At 43.0% G+C, this 27506-nt stretch overlaps 1 protein-coding gene across 1 annotated transcript in view; it reads left to right on the top strand.

The window, feature by feature from the left end:
• Window positions 1–2313: 2313 nt before the first annotated feature.
• The window catches only part of LOC127130692 (uncharacterized), a 65817-nt gene continuing 40624 nt past the window's right edge, over window positions 2314–27506 (top strand). Inside the window, exon 1 of the mRNA XM_051059660.1 lies at window positions 2314–2581. Within this exon, the coding sequence (XP_050915617.1) occupies window positions 2314–2581 (268 nt within the window). The remainder of the gene's footprint in view (window positions 2582–27506) is intronic.

The following is a 27506-nucleotide window of genomic DNA, read 5'->3' as shown; positions in this document are numbered from 1 at the left end:
CTGAGAGACGAGTCCATTACTGAGCTGCCACAAGCTTATGCAGCCAACCTTTACAATCAAAACAGGTACAACAACACTCCTGACCTATCCACCAACAAATACCATCCCAATTGGAGGAACCATCCCAACCTTCGATATGGAAACCCGCAAACCAGCCAACAAAAGAAGTCACCTCAAGTGGCTGCCCCTGCACCTTCCGGGCCATCCTTGGAGGATCTTGTTAAGCAAATGGCCGTGAACAACCTCCAGTTCCAACAAAGGACCGATGCTAGCATTCAGACCTTGAACACTCAAATGGGACAGCTTGCTACTCAAATAAATAACATGCAAGCTCAAGGTTCGAACCAACTTCCAGCCCAGACAGTTGTCAATCCGAATGGTCCTAATGCTAATGTGAGCGCAATTTCTTTGAGATCCGGAAAAGTTACAGAACCATCCCCTGAAAAAAAATAAAAAAAATCATTGAGGTAACTTCTGAACTTTCTCCTTCTGAGCCTCACCCAGCTGAACTTTCTTCTCCTTCTTCTGTTGTGGTCGAAACTGAAAAAATTAAAGAAAAGGAGTATGGGCCACCAGTCCCCTTCCCACATAGAGTTCTGAAAAATAAAAGAATTGAGGAGGGAGACAAAGAAAGAGAGATACTGGATGTTTTCCGAAAGGTTGCGGTAAATATTCCTCTACTTGATATTATTAAGCAGGTTCCTAAGTATGCAAAGTTTCTGAAAGATTTGTGTACCAACAAGAGGAGGATTAAGGGAAGTGAAAGAGTAAACTTAGGACGAAATATTTCTGCCTTTATTCAGCCCAAACAATCATCCAAACAGATTGTAGGTGAGCAAAATGTTTCAGCCCTCACTACTCAGGTTCTGCCACAAAAGCAGAAGGATCCGGGAACATTTGTTATTCCTTGTACCATCGGGGATAGTAAATTTGAGAATTGCATGCTTGATTTGGGAGCGGGCATTAATGTTATGCCTACTTCTGTTTATAATAACCTTTGTCTTGGTCCTTTGCAGCATACAGGTTTAATCATTCAATTGGCAAACAGGAGCAACGCTCGACCCGCCGGGGTAGTGGAAGATGTTCTTGTTCAAGTTAACGATTTGATTTTTCCTGCAGATTTCTATATTCTAGACATGGAAGGAGAAACCAAGACAAGCAGAGCTCCCATCATTTTAGGCAGACCGTTCATGAAAACGGTGAAGACAAAAATTGATGTTGGCGATGGAACCATGTCCATGGAATTTGGTGACATTGTCGCAAAATTTAACATTTTTGATGCCATGAAACACCCTATGGAGGAGCATTCCGTTTTTCATATTGAGTTGATTTCTGAATTAGTTGATGACGCTAGTTCTGAACTATTTGTGCTTGATTTTTCATCTCTCTCTGGTTTTGATGATATTTATTCATGTGCTGATTGTACTGACACTAACGTTTATGTTGTCTGTGCTGAGATTGATGCTGCCTTGCAGGCTGATACATTTCCTACAGGTGAAGTTGTTACCAATAAACCTGTTTTTGCAGTTGATGCTCTTGACATCCCGACTGCCCCACGCATTCCATCCACCGAGCATCCCCCGTCCTTAGAGCTAAAAGAGCTCCCCGAGAACCTGAAATATGCTTACTTGGAGAGTAATGAGAAACTCCCTATTATTATCTCTTCTAACCTTGATTTCGATCAAGAACACAAACTTTTGCAGGTTTTGAAGAAGCATAAGAAGGCAATCGGGTGGACATTAGCCGACCTTCCAGGTATTGGTCCATCGATGTGCATGCACAGGATTCTACTTGAGGATGGATCCAAAATAGTAAGGCAACCCCAAAGGAGGCTTAATCCTTTGATTCTTGATGTTGTGAAGAAAGAGGTAACCAAACTCTTGCAAGCAGGTATAATTTATCCTATCTCTGACAGTAAGTGGGTAAGCCCAGTGCAGGTTGTACCTAAGAAATCTGGACTTATAGTGGTGAAAAATGAAAAGAATGAACTTGTTCCCACTAGAGTTCAGAACAGCTGGAGAGTTTGTATTGATTACAGGAGATTGAACAAGGCTACGAGAAAGGATCATTTTCCTTTACCGTTCATTGACCAAATGCTTGAACGGTTAGCTGGTAAATCACACTATTGTTTTCTTGATGGTTTTTCAGGTTATTTTCAGATTCATATTGCACTGTAGGATCAAGAGAAGACGACTTTTACTTGTCCTTTCGGTACTTTTGCTTACAGGAGGATGCCTTTTGGTCTTTTCAATGCTCCTGGCACTTTCCAACGATGCATGATTAGCATTTTTTTCTAATTTTATCGAAAATTGCATGGAGGTTTTTATGGATGATTTCACTGTCTATGGTTCCTCTTTTGATGCATGCTTGAACAGTTTAAGCTTGAGTTTAGAAAGATGCATCGAGACTAACCTTGTTTTAAATTATGAAAAATGTCATTTTATGGTTGAGCCGGGAATTGTTCTTGGTCACATTATTTCTGAAAAAGGAATTTCTGTTGACCCTGCTAAGATTTATGTAATTTCTACACTGCCTTACCCTTCTTGCGTTCGCGAGATTCGTTCTTTTCTTGGTCATGCAGGTTTTTACAGGCGTTTCATCAAGGATTTCAGCAAGATAGCTCTTCCGCTGTTAAACTTGTTGAAGAATAACGTCACTTTCAGCTTCGATGACAAGTGCAAACAAGCGTTTGACTTCTTGAAGAAAGCATTGACTTCCGCTCCCATAATCCAGCCCCCTTACTGGACCCTCCCGTTTGAGCTTATGTGTGATGCTTCTATGTGTCGCAGCCTAAAAAATATAGTATGCGAAAAAACAACCGGTGAAAAGGAAATGACAGAAGAGTCGCCACCGTGTGTTATTTATCCCAAAGGAGGGAAAGGAAACGCTCGAAGTAAACCTGGAAAAAGGAAAGGAAAAGACAAGGTCTCGCAACCAAATCTTGGGTTCGGGAGTCGATTATGCGAAGGGAAGGTATTAGCACCCCTACTCATCCGTAGTACTCTATGGGATCCACTCTTGTTGTTCTTGTCTAAAGGGTGTGGGTTTATCTAATGTACTATTTACTAAAAGAGGGGTCAAAAGAAAATGACTCGCACGGATGTCGCATCCACTGCATACGTATCTCATCTGCCTGTGAGAATCAAAGTCTTCATAGCTCGGCTACCTATGTGTTAAAGGGGAGTGTGCTCGCTAAGACATCGCGTCTTATGCCTACGTATCTCATCTGGAATGAGAAATCAGAGCAAGTCGTAGTTCGGCTATCTACGGGTTTGTTTTGGGTGAACGACGTTGCTACGCAATCTACCAGATGCTTGACCTTTAGAGACTTACTCGCCTGTAGTAGAAGGAGTTAACGTGTTCTTAGGAGAAGAAAAATCAATGAGTTTGTTTGTGTTTTAGGAATGCTCGTGCAAAAAGGAAGTCCTAGACGAAGGAACCGTGCTACCTTAATTGACATGCAAACGAGAGACTATACGAAGCCTAGCAATCCTATGGGGAGACGATCACACCATACAAAACAAACATGCATAAAGTAAACACGCCAACAAGGGGGCTCAAGCATACGTGGGTAGGGCTTTAGTCAAGAGGGGTCATATCAACCTCAACAAACAAGCCATGGAAAGGTAATCAAATGGGCTCTTAACCACTAACATCGAACGTCAGGGTGAGCAGATCAAAAGGGTAATGAGGATAAGACCTCATAACTCTTAACCCTGGACAGGGTGAGCTCATAACAAAAAGTGGGGATTCAGAAAGGTGGAACCCTCTCCACGGACTGACCGGACAAAAGATCTTGGGCTTTTGCTCTAAAGCATCGACACATAGTGTGAGCTTAAAGAACGACACACTGAATAATGGGGAATTGATTACTAATCCCTTTTATCCGTCAATTGCCATTTTATGGAGGTCTTTAGCACTAGTGCCTCTTCTTGGAGGTCTTTGGGCACAAAAATAAACACACAAGAACATTGCCTCCTATCGAGGTCTTCCAGCTAAGAAAGCAGTAAAATGCGGGAAAGAAAAAGGGATCAAGAGATCTACCACACGGATAAAAATCCGAAGTAACAACAACTCAAGAGATAAGAAACCCAGAGGTCTCTCAAGCTAGCATCATCAAAGAAAGCAAGTCAGCAGGGCAATCAGAATAAATCTCCAAATGGTATCCCACAAATAAAGTGGAATGCCAAGCAAGCTATCTCTGCAAGAGTCATGTGAGCCCTCACAAAAACTCAACAAACAGGTTAGAATGACAAGATGGGGGTGCAATTAAGAGTTGCACCAAATCAAAATGTAACCACATGAATCATGCCATTAAAATTCACAAAAAGTTCACAAAAAGCAACTAAGGGTAGGGGGCCTAAACCTCTTGTCAAACAAATGAATCAAAAGGGTATCAAAACTCAAAATCAGGGACCAGGATCCACACATCAGGACGTGACATATATACTAAAACATGTTCCCGTAGGCAATAGAAAACATGTCATAACAAAGCATGAAACAGATTGGAGATCAAACAGAAAAAGTAGCTACTATCGCGATCTCTACTGCCTCGCCTAGCGAAGGCTTAGCGAAGCTTCGCTGCAGGCTCGTCTAGCGAAGCGGCTAGCGAATGCCTGCGGGTTCTGGATTTTCCATTGATAACAGTGCGATTTCAGAAACCCCAAACCCTATGGTATCCATTTCAGAAACTGAGTGATCAAACATTCAAAGTATTGTTATACATTCACGCATATCTAAACCCACATGCAAAACCTAACGATACCCACTCTCCCGGATTCAACCATAATACCTTATACATTCAGAAAAATCAAATTAAAAGCATAGAGTAATGGGAATAAGGCAAACCTGATTGGAGAGATCGAATGAAATTCAATTGCACGGTTGGGTTCGCAAAGTAATCTTAGGGTTTATGTGAGAAGGAGGTGGTAGAGGTGATCCTGTGCAAAGGAGTTCTTTCCTTCAGTGTCTATGGAGGCTGCTCTGAATTCTGTTAACTCTTCTCTTCTGCCCGGGTTTTTTGTTCCACTGAAACTCTGAATTTATAACCTGATTTTCGTGGCTTTGTGGGCTCAAATGAGAGAGGCCCAAGTCCAATATTTTCTATTATATTTAAAAACGCGTGGGCTTCGCCTAGCGAAGAATTTGCTCGCCTAGCGACCATGACAGTTAAGATTCGCTAAGCAAACCACGCTGCTCGCCTAGCGAGCATGACAGCTCATGGACAAACATTTGCTCCTTCAAGATTAGCGTTTTGAATGATGAATAGACCCCATTTGAACATGTTGGAAGTAACTCAAGTTATCCTCTAGCCATTTGACCTTCAGTTGACCAATAGTTGACTTTTGACTTCACAGTTGAATACAAGCTTCTTGAAGGACAAACTCTTGGAGCTGATTCTGATTGACATGATGAAATGCAATATGAAATGTTAAATGACCTAAAATGAATGCATGAATGAGGAGGGCAAACTTGAGGTGCTACAGCTGGCCCTATTCAATCAACTGTGAACCTGAACGGATGAAAGCAACGACTATCAGACTTTCAAGGTAAACAGGGATTGAATACCAAAAGAACCGGAGAATTTGCACTTTGTAGGTGATGAATCAGAGAAAGCGAGGCCATTTACCGATGGCGGCTTCAAAACAGATTTGATATTTACCGATATCAAAGAAAGCGAGGCCATTTACCGATGGCGGCTTCAAAACAGATTTCATATTTACCGATATCAAAGAGAGCGAGGCCACTTACCGATGGCGGCTTCAAAACAGATTTGATATTTATCGATATCAAAGAGAGCGAGGCCATTTACCGATGGCGGCTTCAAAACATATTTGATATTTACCGATATCAAAGAGAGCGAGGCCATTTACCGATGGCGGCTTCAAAACAGATTTAATATTTACCGATATCAAAGAGAGCGGGGCCATTTACCGATGGTGGCTCTAGGGAAGAACTCGATGTTTACCGACATCGAACAAAGATGTTCACAAGTGAAACAAGACCAGACATTTACCGATGACTCCACTAGGGAATTGATATTTATCGATATCAAGGAAAGCGCTACAAGACCAGACATTTACCGATGACTAGGAAGGAATTCGATGTTTACCGATATCGAATAATGATGTTTATAAGTGAAACAAGACCAGACATTTACCGATGACTGGGAAAGAACTCGATGTTTACCGACATCGAACAATGATGTTTACGAAACAAGACCAGACATTTACCGATGACTTGGAAGGGACTCGATGTTTACCGACATCGAACAAAGATGTCGACTTCACTGGGCAAAGAATACATTTATGAAACGAAACCATTTACCGGTGGCGAAAACGAAATACTCGATATTTACGAATAACGAACTGCTGGGGAATCTTAAACGACAAAACCATTTACCGATGGTTAACAAGCGGCTGATGTTTACTGACATCAGACGATGATGTTTACCGACACCAAAAGAAAGGGAAAGGACACACACAGGTGTTGACAGAACGATTTTTTTTTGGACACCATGAGAGACATGCCATCTACTGATGGCCAACGATTGGAATTCGACATTGACCGACATCAAAAGATGATGTTTACCGACATCAAAGAAGAGCACAGACATTTACGGGGATCAACACGACACTTACCGGTATTGCAAGGATGATATCAAAATAAGGCAGACACTTGCCGGGGACTAAACTGGGGAGAGAATCAAGCTTTTCCTTCACGGACCGGTGAGAAAATAAATCTCATCGGGATTATCGATTCTGAATGTTGCCAAGAGCAACTGTCGCATTACGCGAAAAACCGGCGGGAAAAAGAAACAGAGCCGCCACCGTGCGTTATTTATCCCAAAGGAGGGAAAGGAAACGCTCGAAGTAAGCCTGGAAAGGAAATGGTCTTACGACCAGAGATTGATAGGATCGGGAGTCGGTTATGCGAAGGGAAGGTATTAGCACCCCTACGCATCCGTCGTACTCGACGGGATCCACGCTCAAAAGAATAAAAGAAAGGTTGCTAAATAACTGCTCAAAACTGCATAGGAATCAAACACAGGTGAAAGACGGAGGAAACGGGACTCGGCAGGATGTCGCATCCTGGGCCTACGTAGTTTGTCAAACACAAACATCAGAGTGAACGTAGTTCGGGGAAATGGGAAACGTGCTCGCTAGGATGTCGCATCCTATGCATACGTATCTTCTCTAACTAGAGTAAGAATCAGAGCACTCGTAGCTCGGCTAACGCACGCCAAACAAACACAAACACAAACACAAACTGGAAACGGAATGCCAATCGCTGGGCTTACATCCAACTCCACAAAAGAAACACAAGAAACCGAAGGCCAACCGCTGGTCTTACATCAGACTCCAAACAAAGAAACGCAAACAGGAAACCGACCGCCAATCGCTGGGCTTACGTCAGACTCCAAACAAACAAACACGAGTCTTGAATTTTCCCTGCTTTAATAAGGCTCTCCGTCCTTTCTCCACAGATTACCACATCAGAAAAGCTACCGAACGGGCAACTTCCCATACGGTCCATGAACACACCCTGCAGGGTTCCTATGAACATGTCAGTCATCTCTCTCTCCAACATAGAAGGTTGCACCCTTGCAGCTAACTCACGCCACCTCTGGGCGTACGCCTTGAAACTTTCACCAGATTTTTGAAACAGACTCTGCAGTTGGGTTCTACTCGGAGCCATATCCATATTGTGCTTATACTGTCTCAAGAAGGCTTCCCCCAGATCTTTCCAGCTTCTCACAGATTCTCTCTTCAGATCCATATACCAATCCAAGGACGCTCCAGACAAGCTATCCTGGAAAAAGTATATCCACATCTTCTCATCATCAGTATATGCTGAGATTTTTCTATAGTAAGCCTGCACGTGGGTGCGAGGACAAGAAGTGCCATTATATTTGTCAAAGGATGGCGCCTTGAACTTGTAAGGAATCCTCAGCCCATCAACCAATCCCATATTGGTTACATCAAATCCCAAAGAGTTCTGACACTCCGTGGCTCTGATCTTCTCAGCTAGGGCATCAACCTTCCTATCCCTCTCTTCAGTCCTTCCCACCTCATCATCATCACTGAGGAGAGTAAACATGTCCTCCTGTCTGTCAACTAACGGAGCAGGATGGCGAACCGGAGCACGGGTTGCTCTAACATTAGCAGTTTCAGCAGCAATAGGTTGTCCGTTAATTCTGATACCCGTCAACTCATCACCCATAGCATAGTTGTTGACGGGAATAGTAGCAGCAACAACTTCATTAACAGAGACCCCCTCTGGTGAAGCACGGTGGACCGGTGGAATCACAGTTTCCTGTCTCTGGACCAGTGCTCGAAGTTCCTCTTGCCCTTGCGCAACCCCTTGCATCATGTTCATAAACTGGGCCATGTTAGCCCTCATCTCTGCCAACTCAGCTTGAACATGGTCCATACTTCTTTGTTGATTCAGTCTTGTAGCGTAGCGGTGCGGTCGACGATCAGCAATCCTGCCTAAAACAGGAACTAGAGTGAGAAGTCTCGTTCAAGAACACATGTAATGCAAGGATGATATGTATATGATGCATATGATGTGTATGATGCATATGATATGTTCATTTCTCAGGCATTCAAGAGCCATATCCATCTTTCAAGAAATGGCAACCTGCAATATGAACAACAAAGAAGCAACCTACACAGGATGATGAGCACAAGTGAAACATCAACAATCTCATCTATAGACATGAGCATTAAGGATCATACAACATAGTTCAAACAGAGATAGATCCAAATCATCAGAGTAAAGAATGAATCCCATCCAACAATCCTGGAGGTGATCCTCAACATAAACCACAGATACAATCTAAGAAAATTGTCCTCCAGGAATGAGAGTCTTCAGATACTGGCACTGGTCTATCAACAGGTCATACTCTGAACACTCAGGCAAAGGAGTGAGCTTCTCCTTCAGTTGCTCCCTGAGTTCCACAACTTCTTCTCTGAGTTGGCTCTCTGATGTACGCCTTAGGTCCACTTCCTTCTTTAACTGAGCATCTTTGTCTCTAAGCTGCTTTTCCAAGTCCCGTATCTTCTTTTGGTAATTGGCTTCCGCTCTTTGCAACCTCAAACGCTCATGGTGTTCTTCCTTCAGCATTGTCTCTATCTCCTCATAATACCTCTTCTTGCTCTTCAATCTGCTAGCATCTTCACTTTGTACTCCTTTGAGTTTATGAGCCAAGTTCAAATTATCAGCTTTGGCTTTGTAAAGCTCCATCTGGATGTCTTGTTCTTTCTCTTTCAAACGACGATTCTCCATCAAGGCTTGTTTGTACTGCTCAGCAGGCACATTCTCAGAATGTATCAAAGGTGGTTGCTCTTGCAATGGTTCCATCCTATCATAGGGTAGCAACAAAGTTTCAACTCGCTCCTTGACCCAATCAAGGTACGCAGGGATAGCAACTGCAAACTTTTTCCCTAGCACATGTCCATCTTTGACACCAATGTTCTTCCAAGCCTTTCCCACTTGCTCCAATCTAGCTGGGTCACTCCGCTTCTCAAAGTACACACTCTCAGCTATCTCAACATCTAGTGGTCTTTCATTCATAACAAAACCCAACTGACGAAGAGAAAGAACCGGATTGTAGTTGATGCAACCATTAGTCCCTATGAGTGGAACATTACGAAACCCTCCACAACTCATAATGACAATGCGCACACTCATCCTGTAAGCTTGCCACTTGATATCATAGGATGTGAGAGACATGATCCTCTGAGTCCACTTATGAGTGCTCTGAGTATCCACAAAAGGTCCACTGGTTGGTAGAAAAGACAAGAACCATTTGAGTAACAATGGGAGACAACACCTGATAGCTCCACCCTTACCATGCCTGCTGTGTATAGCATAATAAGTGTCAGCTAACAAGGTAGGAACTGGGTTTCCTCCAATGAAAATAGTGATAGCAGCAAGATCCACAAAATTAGGCATGCTAGGGAAAAACACTACTCCATAGACCATGACAGCTAACTGAGCATTGAAAGCTTCCCAATTTCCTTTCTTTGCTTCTTCCTTAGCCATCCTCACCAAGAACTTCAAAGGAAAACCCACAACATCACCACTTGATTTCCAATTATCGCTCACTTCTTTGATACTCAAATAAAGAGCCTTAACAACAACCCTGAAATCCACCTCCCTTGGCACATCCAGAAAGGGTATCTGATATCTGATCGGGATACTCATCAGGATGGAATACTCTTCAAGAGTGGGAGCTAGCTGATAATCCTGAAAAGTGAAACAACGAAGCTCTGGATCATAGAACTGTAGGAGGGTCTGCAGAGGTACTGGATCAACCATCATCTTCAACAGTGCCAGAATATCCCCATACTGATCATCAAACACCTTCTGATTACCGCCGGTCATAAGATTGCTCAACTCTACCAAAGATTTCAATGGCTCACGGTAAAAACTGTAGGTGCAAGTCTTCCTCTTCAACTCTGGAATGGCTGCCATCTCTCACAGTGAACGGACTCCTGAATGAACCTGAGAAATGATATGCATGAGCAAATTAGCTTTTTTTTTCTTTTTCATTCTCTTTTTTCATTTTTTTTATTGCATTATTTTTTTCAAAATAAACATGCTATGATGCAAATGATGCAACTATGACTGGCTGGCTGTGCATCACAAGGCACAGGATCAGAGCTTCGGCATGAACTCTGAACCGGAAACCACAAATCAAAGTCATCTGGAACCCAAAGTCATTTGGAACCCATGCTTCAGAACCAAGTTACCAACAGGACCAAACAAAAGTCACCAACAGGATACGTTCACCAGGCTGGCCTGAATGCCACAAGTTGTGTCGACCTGAACGTCGAAAACTTCTTCGATCTGAACATCGGAAAATTGGCCTGAATGCCACAAGTTGCATCGACCTGAACGTCGGAAACTTCTTCGATCTGAACATCGGAAAACTGCCCTGAATGCCACAAGTTGCATCAACCTGAACGTCGAAAACTTCTTCGATCTGAACATCGGAAAACTGGCCTGAACGCCACTTCGGTCTGAATACCGGAAACTGGCCTGAACGCCACTTCGATCTGAATATCGGAAATTGGCCTGAATGCCACTTCGGTCTGAATACCGGAAAATTGGCCTGAATGCCACTTCGGTCTGAATATCGGAAAAACTTCATGCCTGTCAGCATCGACAGAAAATAGGGAAAGATAATAGAGGCGACGCATGGGCCAATGACACTCTGGGGATAACCAAGGTGAGTCATGAACAATCTTCAGTCTGAGTACTGGAAACAACTTCTAACTTATCACTTGGGATACCGAGAATGTTTTATGCTTACATGCGTATCTTTGAATTTTTCAATGGCGTAATGCTCCATGAAAATGAAAATGCTACGCGATTTGGGAGAATGCAATGCAATATGATTCTACATGCAGGGATGCGAAATGCTGGGTAGAATTCCAAGCTGAGGCAAGGGGATCTGCCGGGGAAATGATCACCATCCTTTGGGCTCTAGCAAAGCTGCTGGAGATGCACAACACGAAGAAATATGTGGGGAAATGACCCGCCACACGGTGTTCTAGCAATGATGAAATGCCGAGATTCTGATTGGGGAGAGAGCGACGCTGAAAACCTGCTGTTGGGGAAAGCGATAGTGGTCCTGGAAACCACGATCTGCGGGAGATGACTCAGCAGGGGAAGGAAACACTGATACGGTACCGAGGTTCTGCTTCAAAGAAAAGAGACCATGGATCTGGCATTGGGATTATCGATCTGGCCTCGAACTCTAAGGAGCAGCCACTTCTGCTGGGAAGATACAGTCTGGCACTGTCAACTCCGCTGGGGATATATAGTTTGGCACTGTCAACTCTACTGGGGAGTGTATGTCCTGAAACAAACGCTTGGGGAAGTACAGTGGTGAGAACCTGCTGGGGATTGAAGAACCCAACACTCTGATCAGTTCTGTAGGGATAAGACACCGGATTCGTCTGTTGGCGACTTCACTGGGGAAGATAATCACGATCATCTGCAGGGGATTTTAAGGAAATGCCCCGAGGGTATCTGTTCTGAATAGAAGATCCAAAGCACTTAAAATTTACAGCAATTTTAAATGTTTATTAAGCATGTACCTGTAAAGCTCTTATGTGTCATGATGCAATGTTTATCAAAAATTCGGATGTCATTTTTGCAAACAAAACAGTAAAATGAAAATGAAAACAGAGATATACTGAATAACATGATTTTATTGATTGAATGGCCTCTGAATAGGCATTTACATCAGGAAGCAATCCCTGGAAAGAGGTAACCGCACAAAAGATAAAAACAGAAATTAATCTAATGGCAATGTGAAATGGATTTCTATTTGGTTCCAATTCTGCTATGACTTGCCCGTCTTCAAGATCCTCCAGATGATCAGCCTTCTGAAAAGGTGATTGGACTGTTTCCTACCTTTCGAAAATTTTCAGTCATCGACATGAGATGAGATTCAGAACTAACTCGGAACGCAGTCATTCGCTTAATCCCTAACTTTTGCCTGGATCGCCCTTTTCGGGTTTTCAATCCACCGGAATACCCATTTTTGCCTAAGTTGCCTCTTCAGGTTTTCAACTTACCGGGTGTACGATCTTTTCATTTTTAATCCCTAATTTTTGCCCGAGCCTTTTCATTTTCAATGGTTCGTCGGGATGCCCATTTTTGCCTGGACTATTCTTTTTACTGTCCAGCGGGTCTATTTTATGCGAAGTATTTTTTAACTGCGTCTGAGTTCACAGGGGAAGTGAAGTTTTCACCATCCATAGTTGCAAGCATTAAGGCCCCACCATCAAAAACCTTGGTGACAATATACGGTCCATCATAGTTAGGAGTCCACTTGCCCCTGTGATCTGTCTGAGGAGGAAGGATCCTTTTCAACACTAATTCTCCGACTTGGAAACAACGAGGACGCACCTTCTGATCAAAGGCTCTCTTCATCTGACTCTGATACAACTGCCCATGACAAATGGTTGCCATTCGCTTCTCTTCGATAAGACTCAACTCATTGAATCTTGTCCGAATCCATTCGGCTTCGTCTAACTTGACATCCAACAGGACTCTTAGAGAAGGAATCTCCACTTCAACAGGTAGGACTGCTTCCATACCATACACCAGGGAGTAGGGGGTTGCCCCAATCGACGTACGTATTGAAGTACGGTACCCATGCAAGGTGAAGGGTAGCATCTCATGCCAATCTCTGTACGTGACGACCATCTTCTGCACAATCTTCTTTATGTTCTTATTTGCCGCCTCAACAGCGCCGTTCATCTTAGGGCGGTAAGGGGAAGATTTGTGATGCTGAATGTTGAAGTTCTGACACAACTCCTTCATCATTTTGTTGTTGAGATTAGAACCATTATCAGTAATGATTCTTTCGGGAATCCCATAGCGACAAATGATTTCTTTCTTGATGAAACGGGCAACCACATGTCTGGTGACATTCGCGAACGACGCTGCTTCGACCCACTTGGTGAAATAGTCGATGGCAACAAGGATGAAGCGATGCCCATTGGAAGCTGTCGGCTCAATCTTTCCAATCATGTCAATGCCCCACAGAGCGAACGGCCACGACGAAGTCATCACATTCAGAGGATTTGGCGGCACATGCACCTTATCAGCATAAATCTGGCATTTATGACACTTCCGAGCATATTTGAAGCAATCTGATTCCATGGTAATCCAATAATAACCCGCTCACAACAATTTCTTAGCCATTGCATGTCCGCCGGCATGAGTACCGAAGGAACCTTCATGAACTTCGTGCATTAACATGTCCGCTTCGTGTCTGTCCACGCATCTGAGCAAAACCATGTCGAAGTTCCTCTTATACAACACATTGTCTTTGTTCAAGAAGAAACTTCCTGCCAATCTTCTCAAAGTCTTTCTATCGTTGTTGGATACCCCTGCAGGGTACTCTTGATTCTTCAGAAAGCACTTGATATCGTGATACCAAGGCTTGTCGTCGACTACCAATTCAGCAGCAAACACATATGCGGCCCTGTCAAGGCGCATCACATCAATCCTGGGAGCATGGTTCCAACGAATTACCTTGATCATGGAGGATAGAGTAGCAAGTGCGTCTGCCATCTGGTTCTCATCACGAGGTATATGATACAATTTTACTGTTGTGAAGAAAGCCAACAGTCTTCTCGTGTAGTCTCTGTAGGGGACCAGAGTGGGCTGGAGAGTATTCCAATCACCATTCACTTGATTGATCACCAGAGCTGAATCTCCGAAGATGTCCAGAGTCTTGATTCTCAGATCAATGGCTTGCTTAATACCCAAAATACAGGCCTCGTACTCAGCTTCATTATTTGTGCACTCAAAAGTCAAACGAGCGGTGAAAGGTATGTGGGCACCTTTCGGAGTTGTAATGACAGCACCAATTCCACTTCCTCTGGCGTTGACAGCCCCATCAAACAACAAAGTCCACTTTTCGTTTGGATCAGGTCCCTCCTCAACAACTGGCTCTTCACAGTCTTTCATCTTGAGGAACATGATGTCTTCATCTGGAAAATCAAACTTCATCGGCTCATAATCATCAATCGGCTGCTGAGCAAGATAGTCCGACAGAATACTCCCTTTGATGGCTTTCTGGGATGTATACTGGATATCGTACTCTGTCAGTACCATTTGCCAATGAGCCACCCTTCCGGTGAGAGCTGGCTTCTCGAATATGTATTTGACTGGATCCATCTAAGAAATCAACAAGGTAGTATAGTTCAACATATACTGCCTCAGTCGGCGAGCAGCCCAGGCCAAAGCACAACAAGTTTTCTCAAGCTGCGAATATTTGATTTCACAGTCGGTAAACTTTTTGCTAAGGTAGTATATGGCATGCTCTTTTCGACCAGAATCGTCATGCTGTCCCAATACACACCCCATCGAGTTCTCAGTCAGTGACAGGTACATTAAAAGGATACTCTCAGTCACTGTAGATACTCTTTTATCTTCTCGAAAGCCCTTTGACAATCTTCATTCCACCCGATAGCCTGATCTTTCCTCAGCAATTTGAAAATTGGCTCACACGTGGTTGTTAGGTGAAAGATGAACCTTGCAATGTAATTCAACCTCCCTAAGAAACTACGGACTTGCTTCTCTGTTCTTGGCTTTGGCATTTCCTGTATTGCTTTCACTTTGTCAGGATCCACCTCAATCCCTTTTCCGCTAACAATAAAACCCAGCAATTTTCCCGATCTCACCCCAAAAGTGCACTTGTTCGGATTAAGTCTCAGTTTGAATTTCCTCAAACGCTCAAACAGTTTCTGCAAATTCACCAAATGTTCTTCTTCTGTCTGAGATTTGGCAATCATATCGTCCACATAAACCTCGATTTCATGATGAATCATATCATGGAACAGAGTCACCATAGCTCGTTGATATGTTGCTCCGACATTTTTCAGACCAAACGGCATCACCTTGTAGCAGAAGGTGCCCCATGGGGTTATGAAAGTTGTTTTTTCCATGTCTTCTGATGCCATCTTGATTTGGTTATAGCCAGAAAAGCCATCCATGAAGGAGAATACCGAGAACTGAGCTGTATTATCCACCATAACGTCGATGTGAGGTAATGGGAAATCATCTTTAGGGCTAGCTCTGTTCAGATCCCGGTAGTCGACACACATCCGTACCTTTCCATCCTTCTTAGGTACTGGGACGATGTTTGCAACCCATGGCGGATAATTGGTGACTGCTAGAAACCCTGCATCCAACTGCTTTTGCACTTCTTCCTTTATCTTGACAGCCATCTCTGGTCTTGTTCTTCTGAGCTTCTGCTTGACCGGAGGACAACCTTCTTTGAGAGGCAAGCGGTGTACCACAATGTCTGTGTCCAGCCCAGGCATGTCCTGATAAGACCAGGCGAAGATGTCAACGTATTCTTGCAGCAATTCAATCAACCCCTTCTTCACATTGTCTCCTAAAGCAGCCCCTATCTTGATTTCTCTCTTGGCGTCCTCAGTGCCGAGATTAATCACTTCAACAGACTCTTGATGCGGTTGAATAACCCTTTCCTCTTGTTTTAATAACCTGGTAAGTTCTTCAGGGAGTTCACAGTCTTCATCACCCTCTTCTTCAGCTTGAAAGATTGGATTTTCAAAGTCGAAACGAGCCGTAGCAGAAACGTTATCAATAGGATCCGGTGACGTGCATCTGCATGAGTGATGGTATGTGCTTATGAGTGTGAACAAGAAGTGAAAACTAAACGAAACATTGCCATTCTTTTATTTTGAAAAACTGCAAAAATAGAAAGACAGGGAACGAAATATTTGAATGCAAAAATACGTCCTTTATTTATGATAAAAATGCAAGTGTCACATAGATGAGCCCTACAATGAGTCATTACGCCCTGGGCGGAATGTAAGACTTGGATATGCATGAATAAACAAAGAAAATTAGTCTTCAAGAAGAGTGACTTGGATAATCTCTTCAGAAGACCAATTGTTGATGACTTCACCCGGGATCCTCGGACGCACCCAGTTGTCAATGTCAGAATCACTATCCCCATCTTCTTCGTTGACCGAAGAGACCTGGCCATACTGAATGATGCCAGCACTGGAGAAAGTGATCGGCCCCTGAAGTGTTGTAGAAGTCAAAACTGGCTGATACCCAATCCCGAACTTATCTTCTTTCACTGGTAATTCCAACAGACGCCCCCAACCGGGAGCAACACCTGAATCCACCACGGCCCGTTCCTGCTTAAAGGATGAGATAGAGGCACCCGCCTTAACCTCTTCCACCGGAGCTGCATCCTTGACTTGAACTGACTCAAAGGCCTGACACAGAGTCTCATGAATTTCACCTTCTACTTCTACATACTTGAATGTAGACAGGTTATTGACCAGGATGTCCTCCTCACCACAGACGGTGATAATTCGTCCGTTGACCGGAAACTTAATCTTCTGATGTAGAGTTGAAGAGACTGCCCCAGCATTATAGATCCAAGGACGACCCAGCAGGCAACTGTAGGAAGGACTGATATCCATCACGTAGAAGACAGTGTTGAAGGTTTGTGATCCAATCAGAATTGGCAATTCTACCTCTCCAAACACCGATCTCTTAGAACCATCGAAGGCTCTCACAATAAGATCTGAAGGTTTCAAGACCAAACCCTCTACTTCTAACCTCGACAGGGCTCTCTTGGGTAGTACATTGAGAGAAGAGCCTGTATCCACCAGAACATGCGATAGCACGGTGTCTCTGCATTCCATCGAGATGTGCAGAGCCTTGTTATGATTGCGTCCGGCTGGTGTCAAGTCAGAATCGGTAAAACCCAACCCGTTGCTTGCATGCACATTGGCGACGATCCCTTCTAGTTGGTTTACCGAGATTTCTTGAGGTACATATGCAGCATTAAGAACCTTCAAAAGTGCCTCCCTGTGTGCCTCCGAACACAACAAGAGTGAGAGAATGGATATCTTGGACGGAGTCTGAATCAACTGATCGACTACCTTGTAGTGGCTTTTCTTTATGATTCTCAGAAGCTCGTCCACATCCTTTGCAAAAGTGGGCTCAGAACCATCCTGGGGTGCAGAGGTACCCTCATTCACGACTTGCTTGGCTTTGGCTTTCGCCACAGCATCAGCATTATCAGCTTGGGTAACCGGTGGTGAGAACAGTCTACCACTCCTGGTGAATCGCCCGATTCCACCAACATTGTCCACTGCGGGACCTTCAACTCAAGTTTCTGACCCTCTTCTACTTTCAGTGGTCGTTCCACCCTATGATCGTGCGTGTATACACTCCCCCCATAATGCCACGGAATGGCCTTTTCACTGGTGAAAGGTAAAGGACCAGGGGTTGTGATGGTCATAGTAGATCGTCGCACTGGTGGCACGGGTTGCGCTTCTGGCACACTGATCTGATTAGTTGGGTAGAAAATAGTGATAGTAGCAATATCACAGTCGTACTCAGAAATCTCATTCATCGAAATGCAAGCATCCGAAACATCGGAATCAAGTTCAATTATATCAGGATCATCCACATTAGAAAAAATAAATACATCATCATGGATTACAGAATCAGTAGGAACAACATCTGCGAATTCATCAGTAGCATCTTCAAACCCTTCTTCCTCAACCCCTTCCACAAACTCTTGGACAGACAAATCTTCAACCTGGAGGATACCTTTGTCGAGCAAGGCCTGGATACCCTGCTGTAGCTTCAAACAACCTCCACTCTGAGTGGCACAATCCAAACAACCCTTCCCACAACTGGGGAAAACATCGGCCTTTAGCAAGCATCCTTTGATATCCAACAATTGAGTCTTCAACTTCAACACAACCTTAATGGACTTGGCTTTTCCCTCTATCATGTTAATGTTCGCACCACCATGCTGGGGCATGGGATTGTTAACGACATTCGGAGCCAGTGCAAGGTCGATGGCCTTTGAATCTATGAGGTCCTGAACTACGTGCTTAAAAGCTTTGCAGTTCTCAATGTTATGGTCCGGTGCCCCAGAGTGGAAGCTACACCTAGCGTTGGCATCGTAACCCACCGGAAGTCTACCAACAGGAGGAGCCAGAGTGCGCAGTTGCACAAGTTGTAGTTGTTGAAGACTAGAAAGCAACTGAGCGTACGACATTGGAAGGGTGTCGAAACGCCGGTCCATCATCCTTTGCCTCTGTTGATAGGCGGGTCTGTTACCCGGTTGCTGCTGCTGTTGATACTGAGCTGGTTGACGTTGTGGTTGTTGTTGTAGTGGTGTTGCAGCTGGAATGGTCATAGCCGCAACATACAGTTGCTGATGATAATTCTGAAAGTTATTCCTTCGGTTATCCCTGTTCTGATAAGGAGATATGGCATTTGCATCCCCTTCTCTCCTCTTCTGTCCCTGAATGAACGGCTTCTTCACCCCTGATGAGGATCCACCTCCACTTTGGCTCTTATAGGTCTTTAGGTAATTCTCCACCCTTTCTCCAGTAGAGACCACATCAGCAAAGTTGGAAGCATTGCAACCTACCAGACGCTCCAAGTAAGGTCCGGGCAGAGTGTTCATGAACATGTTGGCCATTTCCTTTTCCAACATCGGAGGCTGAACACGGGAAGCTGTCTCCCTCCAGCGTTGAGCGTACTCCCTCAAGCACTCATTGCTTTTAAGAGACAGATTCTGAAGTTGAGTTCTGTCCGGAGCCATGTCTGCATTATACTGATACTGCTTCACGAAAGCCTCTGCCAAATCCCTCCAGCAACGGATGTGGGCTCTGTCCAGCCTCATATACCATTCCAAGGATGCCCCAGCCAGGCTGTCCTGGAAGAAGTACATAAGTAGCTTCTCGTCATCAGCGTATGCAACCATTTTACGGAAATAAGCTTGCACGTGAGTTTTGGGGCAAGAGCTGCCATTGTATTTGTCAAATATCGGGACCTTGAATTTCGGTGGCACTCTCACACCTGGGACCAGCCCCAAGTCAGCAACATCTACTCCCAGAGGATTCTGTCCTTCCACTGCTTTCAACCTCTCTTCCAATCTTCTAAACATGGGGTCCATGCCAAAGTCTTCCTGAAGCAAGGGGAACTGATCATCCTGACCATCCTGAATGGGTTGTTGATCTAGGTTGACATGCGGGATCGGGATAGGCCCCGGTCCATTGGGACCATTAGCCTCTCCAGCCGGAGGATCAGCCAACGTCTCCGGTTGAGTAATAGGGGGATCCCTCTGTACCAACAATCTAAGCACCTGCTGTCCTTGAGCCACCCATTGAACCAAATCCATGAACTGATTCATGCGAATCTTCATCTCGGCGAGCTCTGCTTGTAGGCTCTCCATCGCTCTCTGTTGATTCCTTCGGGTACCGTATCGGTGAATGCCTGAGTCAGCTATCCTGCTAGTGGGACACCAAACAATATGAGAACACTGCAGCGGTACCTGTTATGCAAGATATGACAATGAATATGTAAATGCAATGCCATGTTTATCAAATCCAAAACGTATTCTACCCCCTTGATTCCAGTCTCACATCAGGCGAATAGTGCAAAAAGACTGAGTCATGGATAAACTTCTGAGATCAAGATGCAACAAAGGGAAACCAACATACAAATGAGTTCCAGGAAAGGGGCCTTAGCCAAAAGTACATCAAAAGAGGATCCCCACAACAAGCCTGTGGATTATCACTACACAACAACAAAACAAAAAGTAAAGGGAGGAACATAAACCAGGAATCAGCCTCCTGTATACAACCCATAAGGACTGCTCCTCACTTCATCCAGTAATGCCACCGTGTCGGGATGATCTGGAGACTCTGTCAAATGCCGGATAAGCAGATTCCTCTTGTGAATGATCCCATCCAGTTCGTTGATGTGCTCTCTGTAGTCATTCCCATCATCTTCTCCGAATACCTCTTCAAGTCTGGATTTCTTCAAACCTGCCACCACCTTGAGTTCTTCAATCTGTCCTCGAGCCTCATTGAGTAGATCTGTGATGTAGCCATTAGTAGAACGGGCGCACAGAAGCTCATTGTTCTTCCCCTTCAGCAAAGTCGTCAATTTCTCGATCTGACCAGTCAGTTCGGCTACTGTCTCCTCCTCCTTTGCCTTCCGAGAAGTTGAAAATGCATCCCATTGCTCCTGCCACCCAGCTAATTTACCATGAGCATCTACTAACTGCTGCTTGACTCGCCTCAACTCAGAACTGGATGATCTCAAGGCTTCGTCTGTCTTCCTGAAGAAGTCCGCCTCCACAGCAAATTTCCTCTCTGCTTCCTTTTGCCCTCTGATGGCTTCCCCCTTCTGATATTCTGCCTCCTGGAATTGATGCATACAGTCTTGCAACTTCTCACTCAACTCTGAGTTCTTGGTTTGAAGTCCCTCCATGGCACTCTTCAACTTGTCGTACTCCTCTCGGCTCACCATTGTTGACTGCTCAGGAGTAGGTGGATACAAAGGTTCTTCAATAGGGAACGGCAGACCAAACTCTTCGACTCTTCCTTGAAGCCATTCTTCATACCGAGGGTAAGTTCTACAATCTCCTTTTCCAAGGACGGTTCTTCCTCTCTTGATCACCTTGAGCCAGGCCTCAGCTGCCTTACGGGATACCGTCAAATCAGGCGAAGAATGGAAAAACAGAGATTCTTCCACATCCTTTTCCAAAGGCGGAGTTCTTAAAGCATATCCAAACTGTCTAACTGCTAGAGAAGGATTATAGTTGATTCCTTCTCTTCTTCCTACCAACGGAACATTTGGGAAGTTCCCACAACTATGAATAATATCTGCCCGAAGCAAGCTCCGGTCGGACCACCAAGAAATATCTTCAGCTCTCAACCCCATCAATCTCTTCGACCAACTCAACGAGTCCTTGACATTAACGAACACTCCTGATTTGGGTAGGTGAGAACTGAACCACTTATAAAACAAAGGCACACAACAATTCAACAATCCCCCTTTTCTATTCTTATTTCTGTGGTGCACTAAATGAAAGAAATCTCCTAGCAAGGTCGGTACTGGATTTCTCAACACGAAGAGGCGTATTGCGTCCATGTCCACAAATTTGGCAACATTAGGGAACAAGACAATCCCATACACACAAAGAGTCAACACAACATTGAAACCCCTCTGGTTACCGTCTTCCAGCTTCTTCTTTGCTTCTCCCAGTAAGAAACTCAGATGAAAACCACTAACTTCTCCCTTCTGACACATATTAGCCTTCAAGACCGATTCCTCCAAATATGTGGTTGAAGCAACCATGCTGAGATCGGGCAGAATCTCAAAACTGTAGAACAATAACTGTGACTTGATAGGAACTCTGAGAAAACTGGCAATCTCCTCCAGAGTAGGGACCAAAATATAATCCGGGAAGGTGAAACATCTCAGTGGAGGGTCATAGAACTGTAGCAGTGTGAATAGAGCGTCATGTTGATCTTTGGAAAGAACCGTGACGAAACTTAGAATCAGACCGTAATCCTCTCGGAATCCTTCTAGAGAATCAGGATCCATTAACTGCATCAACTGTTGATGGGCTCCAGACAGACCACCGGAAACTTGTAGGCGACAAGTCTCTTTCTGCCAATATCCATCTTAAGAGAACCAGAAAAACTCCGACTGGAATCAAGAAGAAGATTTAAACCCCCTTGAAATGGATAAACATGTGTTAAATGATATGAATGTAAATGATGTGATGATCTGAATGCAATGCAGTGGCATGTCAATCAGGATTGCTGTATCTGCTTGAACATCTGTCGGGTTACACTGTCTGAAGAGAAAACCACTGAGGAATATAATACAAGATCAAAGCTCTGCTCCAGAAAACCGGGTTGGTTGGAGGTTAAGGTTTCCTGAATTTAGCCCGCCCCTCACTAGTAGGTTCTAAGAACAGAAGTTCGTTAACTCCAGCCCTTCAATCGCGAATAATACATTTACCACTAAAGGTTTGGCATTATTAAGGGATAAAAGACCTCCACTGATGTAAGACCCCAATTTTTGCCCTAAGATCCCTCATGGCCCATATCATATCATATCATGGCCTCAAGGATCTTTGCATACCTTAGCTGCCCTCCTAGTGGGTGGGATACCTTGTGAGTGTGGTTCTTGATCACCAAGCATGTATAGCATTTGTGTGTCATTGCTTTTCATATGTTTACTAACCAAAAGTACAAAAATATTGTCATCTAACCTTGTTGCTTGCAGATGAAGCTAGCTAGGCCAAAGCAGTCAAATCAGGCATTGAGCAATTGATGGTGGCCATTCTTGAAGAATTTGGACACCATGATCAATAATCAAGAGTTCATATAACTTGTGATATCATTTGGAATCAAGATCTCATGTGAAAGAGGCTTGGAATTCATCAGAATATGGCCCAGTCAACCAAAAGTCAACAGAAGTCAGATGTGGTCAACTGTGGATTTAATCATGGATTTGGAGGTGGGAAGTGATTAGAAATTCTCCATTCATGTTCAAACAAGTCTCATTTGACATTTCAAATACTCACATTGAAGGATTTAAGGTCATACCAAAAGTTTCCAAAAGGAAAAATGACCTATGGTTGCAAGTTTCCAAAAGAATAGCGAGTTTTTGGAACAACTTCAACTTAATTTTCCTCCATCAAAAAAGCTTCAAATGGAATTTTGTTGAACATGAAAGTTGTAGATCTTTCTCTCCCATTTCCAAAAAGTCCAAGATCATGAGAATCGGATGAACGGTTGAGGAGATATGATCGAATTACCACCGAGCGTGCATGGCGAAAATTTTCATGTATCGATGCACACGAGTTTCGTATCGATACACGCAAGGCAAAAATGGCTATGTATCGATGCACACGAGTTATGTGTCGATGCACACTGTTAAAAAATGCTATGTATCGATGCAAACAAGTTAGGTGTCGATGCATACTGTTAAAAAATGTTATGTATTGATACAAACAAGTCATGTGTCGATGCATACTGTTAAAAAGTGTTATGTATCGATACGTACGAGTTATGCATCGATGCGTACTGTCAAAAATGTGCTAGGCATCGATACAGGAGCTTGGGTATCAATACGTAGCTTTGTTTTGAGCTCTCATACACCTCCATTTTAGCTAAATGCATTTACCATTTCACTAATCATGTTTAGGCATTGTTAATTAGGAGTATATATAGCACAACTCTAACAGAATTGCAAAGACTAATCATAATTCACAAATTCAACAAAAAAAAATATCAAGAAACTCTCTCATTTTCTCTCACTTTTTCACATATGGCATATTCACTTTTTTCAATTTTTCACCAATAATCCATCAAGTTTCGTGCTATTTCTTGGTAAATCTTTCATCTGCAGGTGTTGATTAGGAACTGTTGAAAGCCATTGAAGCTCAAAATCCATTGAAACCACACTGTCCAAGCTTGCTCCAAGAGATAACAGTTGGAGATTTCCATCGCTGTGAGCTGTTTGGAGCTTGGAAATTGATTGCACGTGCTTGCTTACGCCTTGCTGCAAATCTGTTTTGGAGTTTCGACGCTCGAATCCAACAAACTCGGCCGCTGCCACCATTAAAGGTTGGAAATCAAACTTGTTAATTCTTGCAATTCCTATATGGATCTTGTAGATCTTGGCATGTAGGTCGCGTTAAGCTTCGAATCGTGCGAATCCGTTAGGTATTAAGAGAGATATGTTGAGTTGATTATTTATATGTGAATCTTGTTTCGATCGGTTCATCGTGCATGGTTAGATTTAGGAGAATTGCTTGCTAGATTCATGATCCTGATGAGATGCCGGTTCCAACGGTATAAGGCTTGTTCGATTCGGTGGTCATTTGCTCGTAACCGAATTCGCCGGCGATGAGAAGTACGAGCTGTGCGAAGAAGACGGAAAAATTCTGGAAAAATGCACTTGGATCCTGTTTCCTCCGTTTTCAATTCATTTTTTGTGTTTTTGGAGCGCCAGAACAAATCAAGTGCTGCCACGTCAATTATTTGCACGGCACCGTTTTGGCTCTGGAGATGCTATTTGCACATTTGCCATTCTGTTACAATTTAATTAAATAAAATCATTATAAATCCAAATAATATTTCACTAAACATTTAGAAACTTCAAAAAATCACAAAATGCTCACTAATAATCCAAATAAATGCAAGGATTTTTTTGATAATCTTCTTTTTTTCTCTACCTTTTTATAGAATCAAAAAATAAAAATGTTGCTTGGTAGAAATTTGAATTGCCATAGAGATGTTCATGATGTATGCCAAATTCACATGTCTCACCATTTTAATTATAAAATCACCATGCTATATCCAAATTAATTGAAAATTGAGATATTGATTCTTGACATCCTTCTGGATTTTTTGACATAGGTTTCATAATTTTTGAGTCTATGGTTTATTATATGTGAATTATTGAATTTGGATGTGTAAAAATGTGACATAAGTTGATATGCTGAATTACTCTAATTGTTTACCATGCTTCCCTCTGGCCAATGGCCTTAAATTTTTGCGTGAAGCTTGTTTGACATGTTAACATCCCCTGTGAATTTTTGTGGATTTTTACAATCCATTTTCGATTTGATTCATATTTTTTCTTGCTGCCTATCATTTTTGAACCTAGCTAGTGACACATTCTTATTCATGTTGCCATATTCTCATGCCTTGTCCAATGACCATGAAAATTGATGACATAGTTCCTAACACATTAATGTAGCATTTGGCTTTGGTCCTACTGATTTATAATGCACCATTACTGTTTACCATTAGATTGAAGTTGATGCATAATTGTAGGCTTCATTTGATGTTGTTTTTGCATGCCTTGTCATGTTTAATTAATTCCTATTGATCTACTAGTCCAAATGACTTGAAAATTAACATGTGGCTTGCTGAATGTCTTCTGGTTAGAACATAATTTTTGTGGATTTTTTGGTGCCATTTTGGCATTTATTTGAATGTGATCTTGCTGGTTGTTTGTATGAGACTCCACATTGCATCTTTTGCCTTCCATGTTGCATAAATAGAAATAGGAGCATAATTTGGATATGGGACCAATTGGGATCCCTTTGTTATTGAAATAGCTTGACTTTGATCATGAATTGGTTGCTGTTTTAGGATTTTTCCCTCTTTTTGACCCTAGGCTAGTCCTAGTGGTCTTGTCACTTACATTTGAACTTGTCTTTGGCTTTTCAGGTTAAGAAGTTAAGGCTTAAGGATATTGTTTCACATTTGGGATGTTTTGCTTGATACTTGTAAACTAATGTGGCTGTTTTGTAGGATGTATAGCTCCTTTGAGCTTTGAGCCTTGTGCCTCGCACATTGTTGTTTGATTGTACATTGTTGATTATTGTATTGTTGTTTGATTATGAATGGGATGCTGATCATGTTGGATTGTTTTCAGGTACCCTTTAGTTGCTCAGTTCTCTTAAGAACTTGCATTGCTTTGCTTATAAGCAATTAGCATTGAGGTATTGCACCTTCTTCTTCATGTAGTCTGGAGACCCGGCTCGTTATTTGGCCGGGCAAATTGTCTGAAGTCCTCCTTAAGAGGCAATGCTTGTGTATGTTTATATTTGTCCCAAGCAGGAAAAGTCCTCATTCGAGGCAATTGGTGGAAGGTAGAGATAAGTAGCCTATCTCCCACTATTCTGTGTGTCTTCTCCTTGCTCCCATTACATGGTTGTAGCATTGAGATCCAAGCCCAAGATCTATCGAGTCCAATCGGGGAAAGAGTTCCATCTTTCTGAACTCCCCCACATTCTTATATTTACATGCTCTCTCGAATCTGAGATAGAAGCAATGAGGCACACCCCTCATATCCTTTCATCTGCTTCACCTGAGCCCCTCAATGGCCAGGTTAAGAGCGACACTTACCTATTACAGTGGACTTTCATAGTCAAACCCTTTTGCTTGAGCCCCATTGAATGGTTATAGCGTGTGCTACTTGAATTTATGTGATTGATTACTTGATTCATTTATACATGATTACTTGATTGCCATTGTGCATTTACTATCATTGATTGCCATTGGGCATTTATCATCTTTGTTTGCCATTAGTGCATGATCATTTCTTTTGTCCTCGTGACATTGTTGTTTTCCCATTGAGGAACCAGTTATAAGTCCCTGTGAGTTGGCATCTGTTCCCATGACATGGAAGAGATAGAGTGTAAGACCTCATTGGTCACTCATATCTTCTTTGCTCTTTGTTTGAGCATTGTTGTTGTATGTGAGGATTCATTGTAAGTCCCTGTGATGTGGCATTTGCATTCCTAGGATCATACTGTGGAGGTTAACATAAGTCCAGATAGATTGGCAGTTGACTTCCTTGTGTGTTTTTCTTGTTTTATTCTGATGGAGATTAGTGTAAGTCCATAGAGTGGCTTCTGATATCCTTACTTGTTTTAGGAGACAGGTATAAGACCATTGAGTGGCATCCAGTATCCGCTTTTATTTACTTTCATCTGTTACCATGTTCATATTATTGCTCATTTGTAGCCTATTCCTAAGGACCCACTTGAATCATCTTCTATATGATTTCAAGAGGCGGACCCTTCTAAGAAGTTTTACATTCCACCATTATCCATTCATCCCATTGTGTCCTACCTTTTCACACATGTTTTAAAACTTGAAATAAGTGTTGTGCAAACATTCTCACCCCTTTTCAAATTAGAAACTTGGACCTTAAGTCCATGATTTTCCAAACTTCATTTTTGTAAATACTTCATTTTGAATTGACCTTAATCATACTTTGACTCATTTTGTGAATAATCCTAATCAACTAATTTCACTCACTCAAATGTTTTGGCTTTGTCCATTCTTGTTAATCTTTTCATGCATTAGCCATAGGTTTCAATTCTCATTGTGGTTGATGTAAACCTCACCCTATCCTTAGTGAGTCGACAATAAGACTTCCGTACTGAAAACAGGGTTAACCCCTCTAGTACGTCGAAGCTATCCTCGCATGGTGGATGTTGGTCTTGGTCGAGTTTTCTCCCATTGATAATGAAGAACCTTAAGTGCTGTTGTTTAAAATTGAACTCACAAATGTTTTGGAAATCTTTTAGCCGAACTACGGCGTTTTGATCCTTACCTTTGATGGAAGGT

The sequence above is a fragment of the Lathyrus oleraceus genome, chromosome 3 (genome assembly GCF_024323335.1).
Source record: "Lathyrus oleraceus cultivar Zhongwan6 chromosome 3, CAAS_Psat_ZW6_1.0, whole genome shotgun sequence".
NCBI classification, from domain to species: Eukaryota; Viridiplantae; Streptophyta; class Magnoliopsida; order Fabales; family Fabaceae; genus Lathyrus; species Lathyrus oleraceus.
The sequence above is the reverse complement of the archived record's forward strand: the minus strand, read 5'-3'. Positions and strand labels throughout refer to the sequence as shown.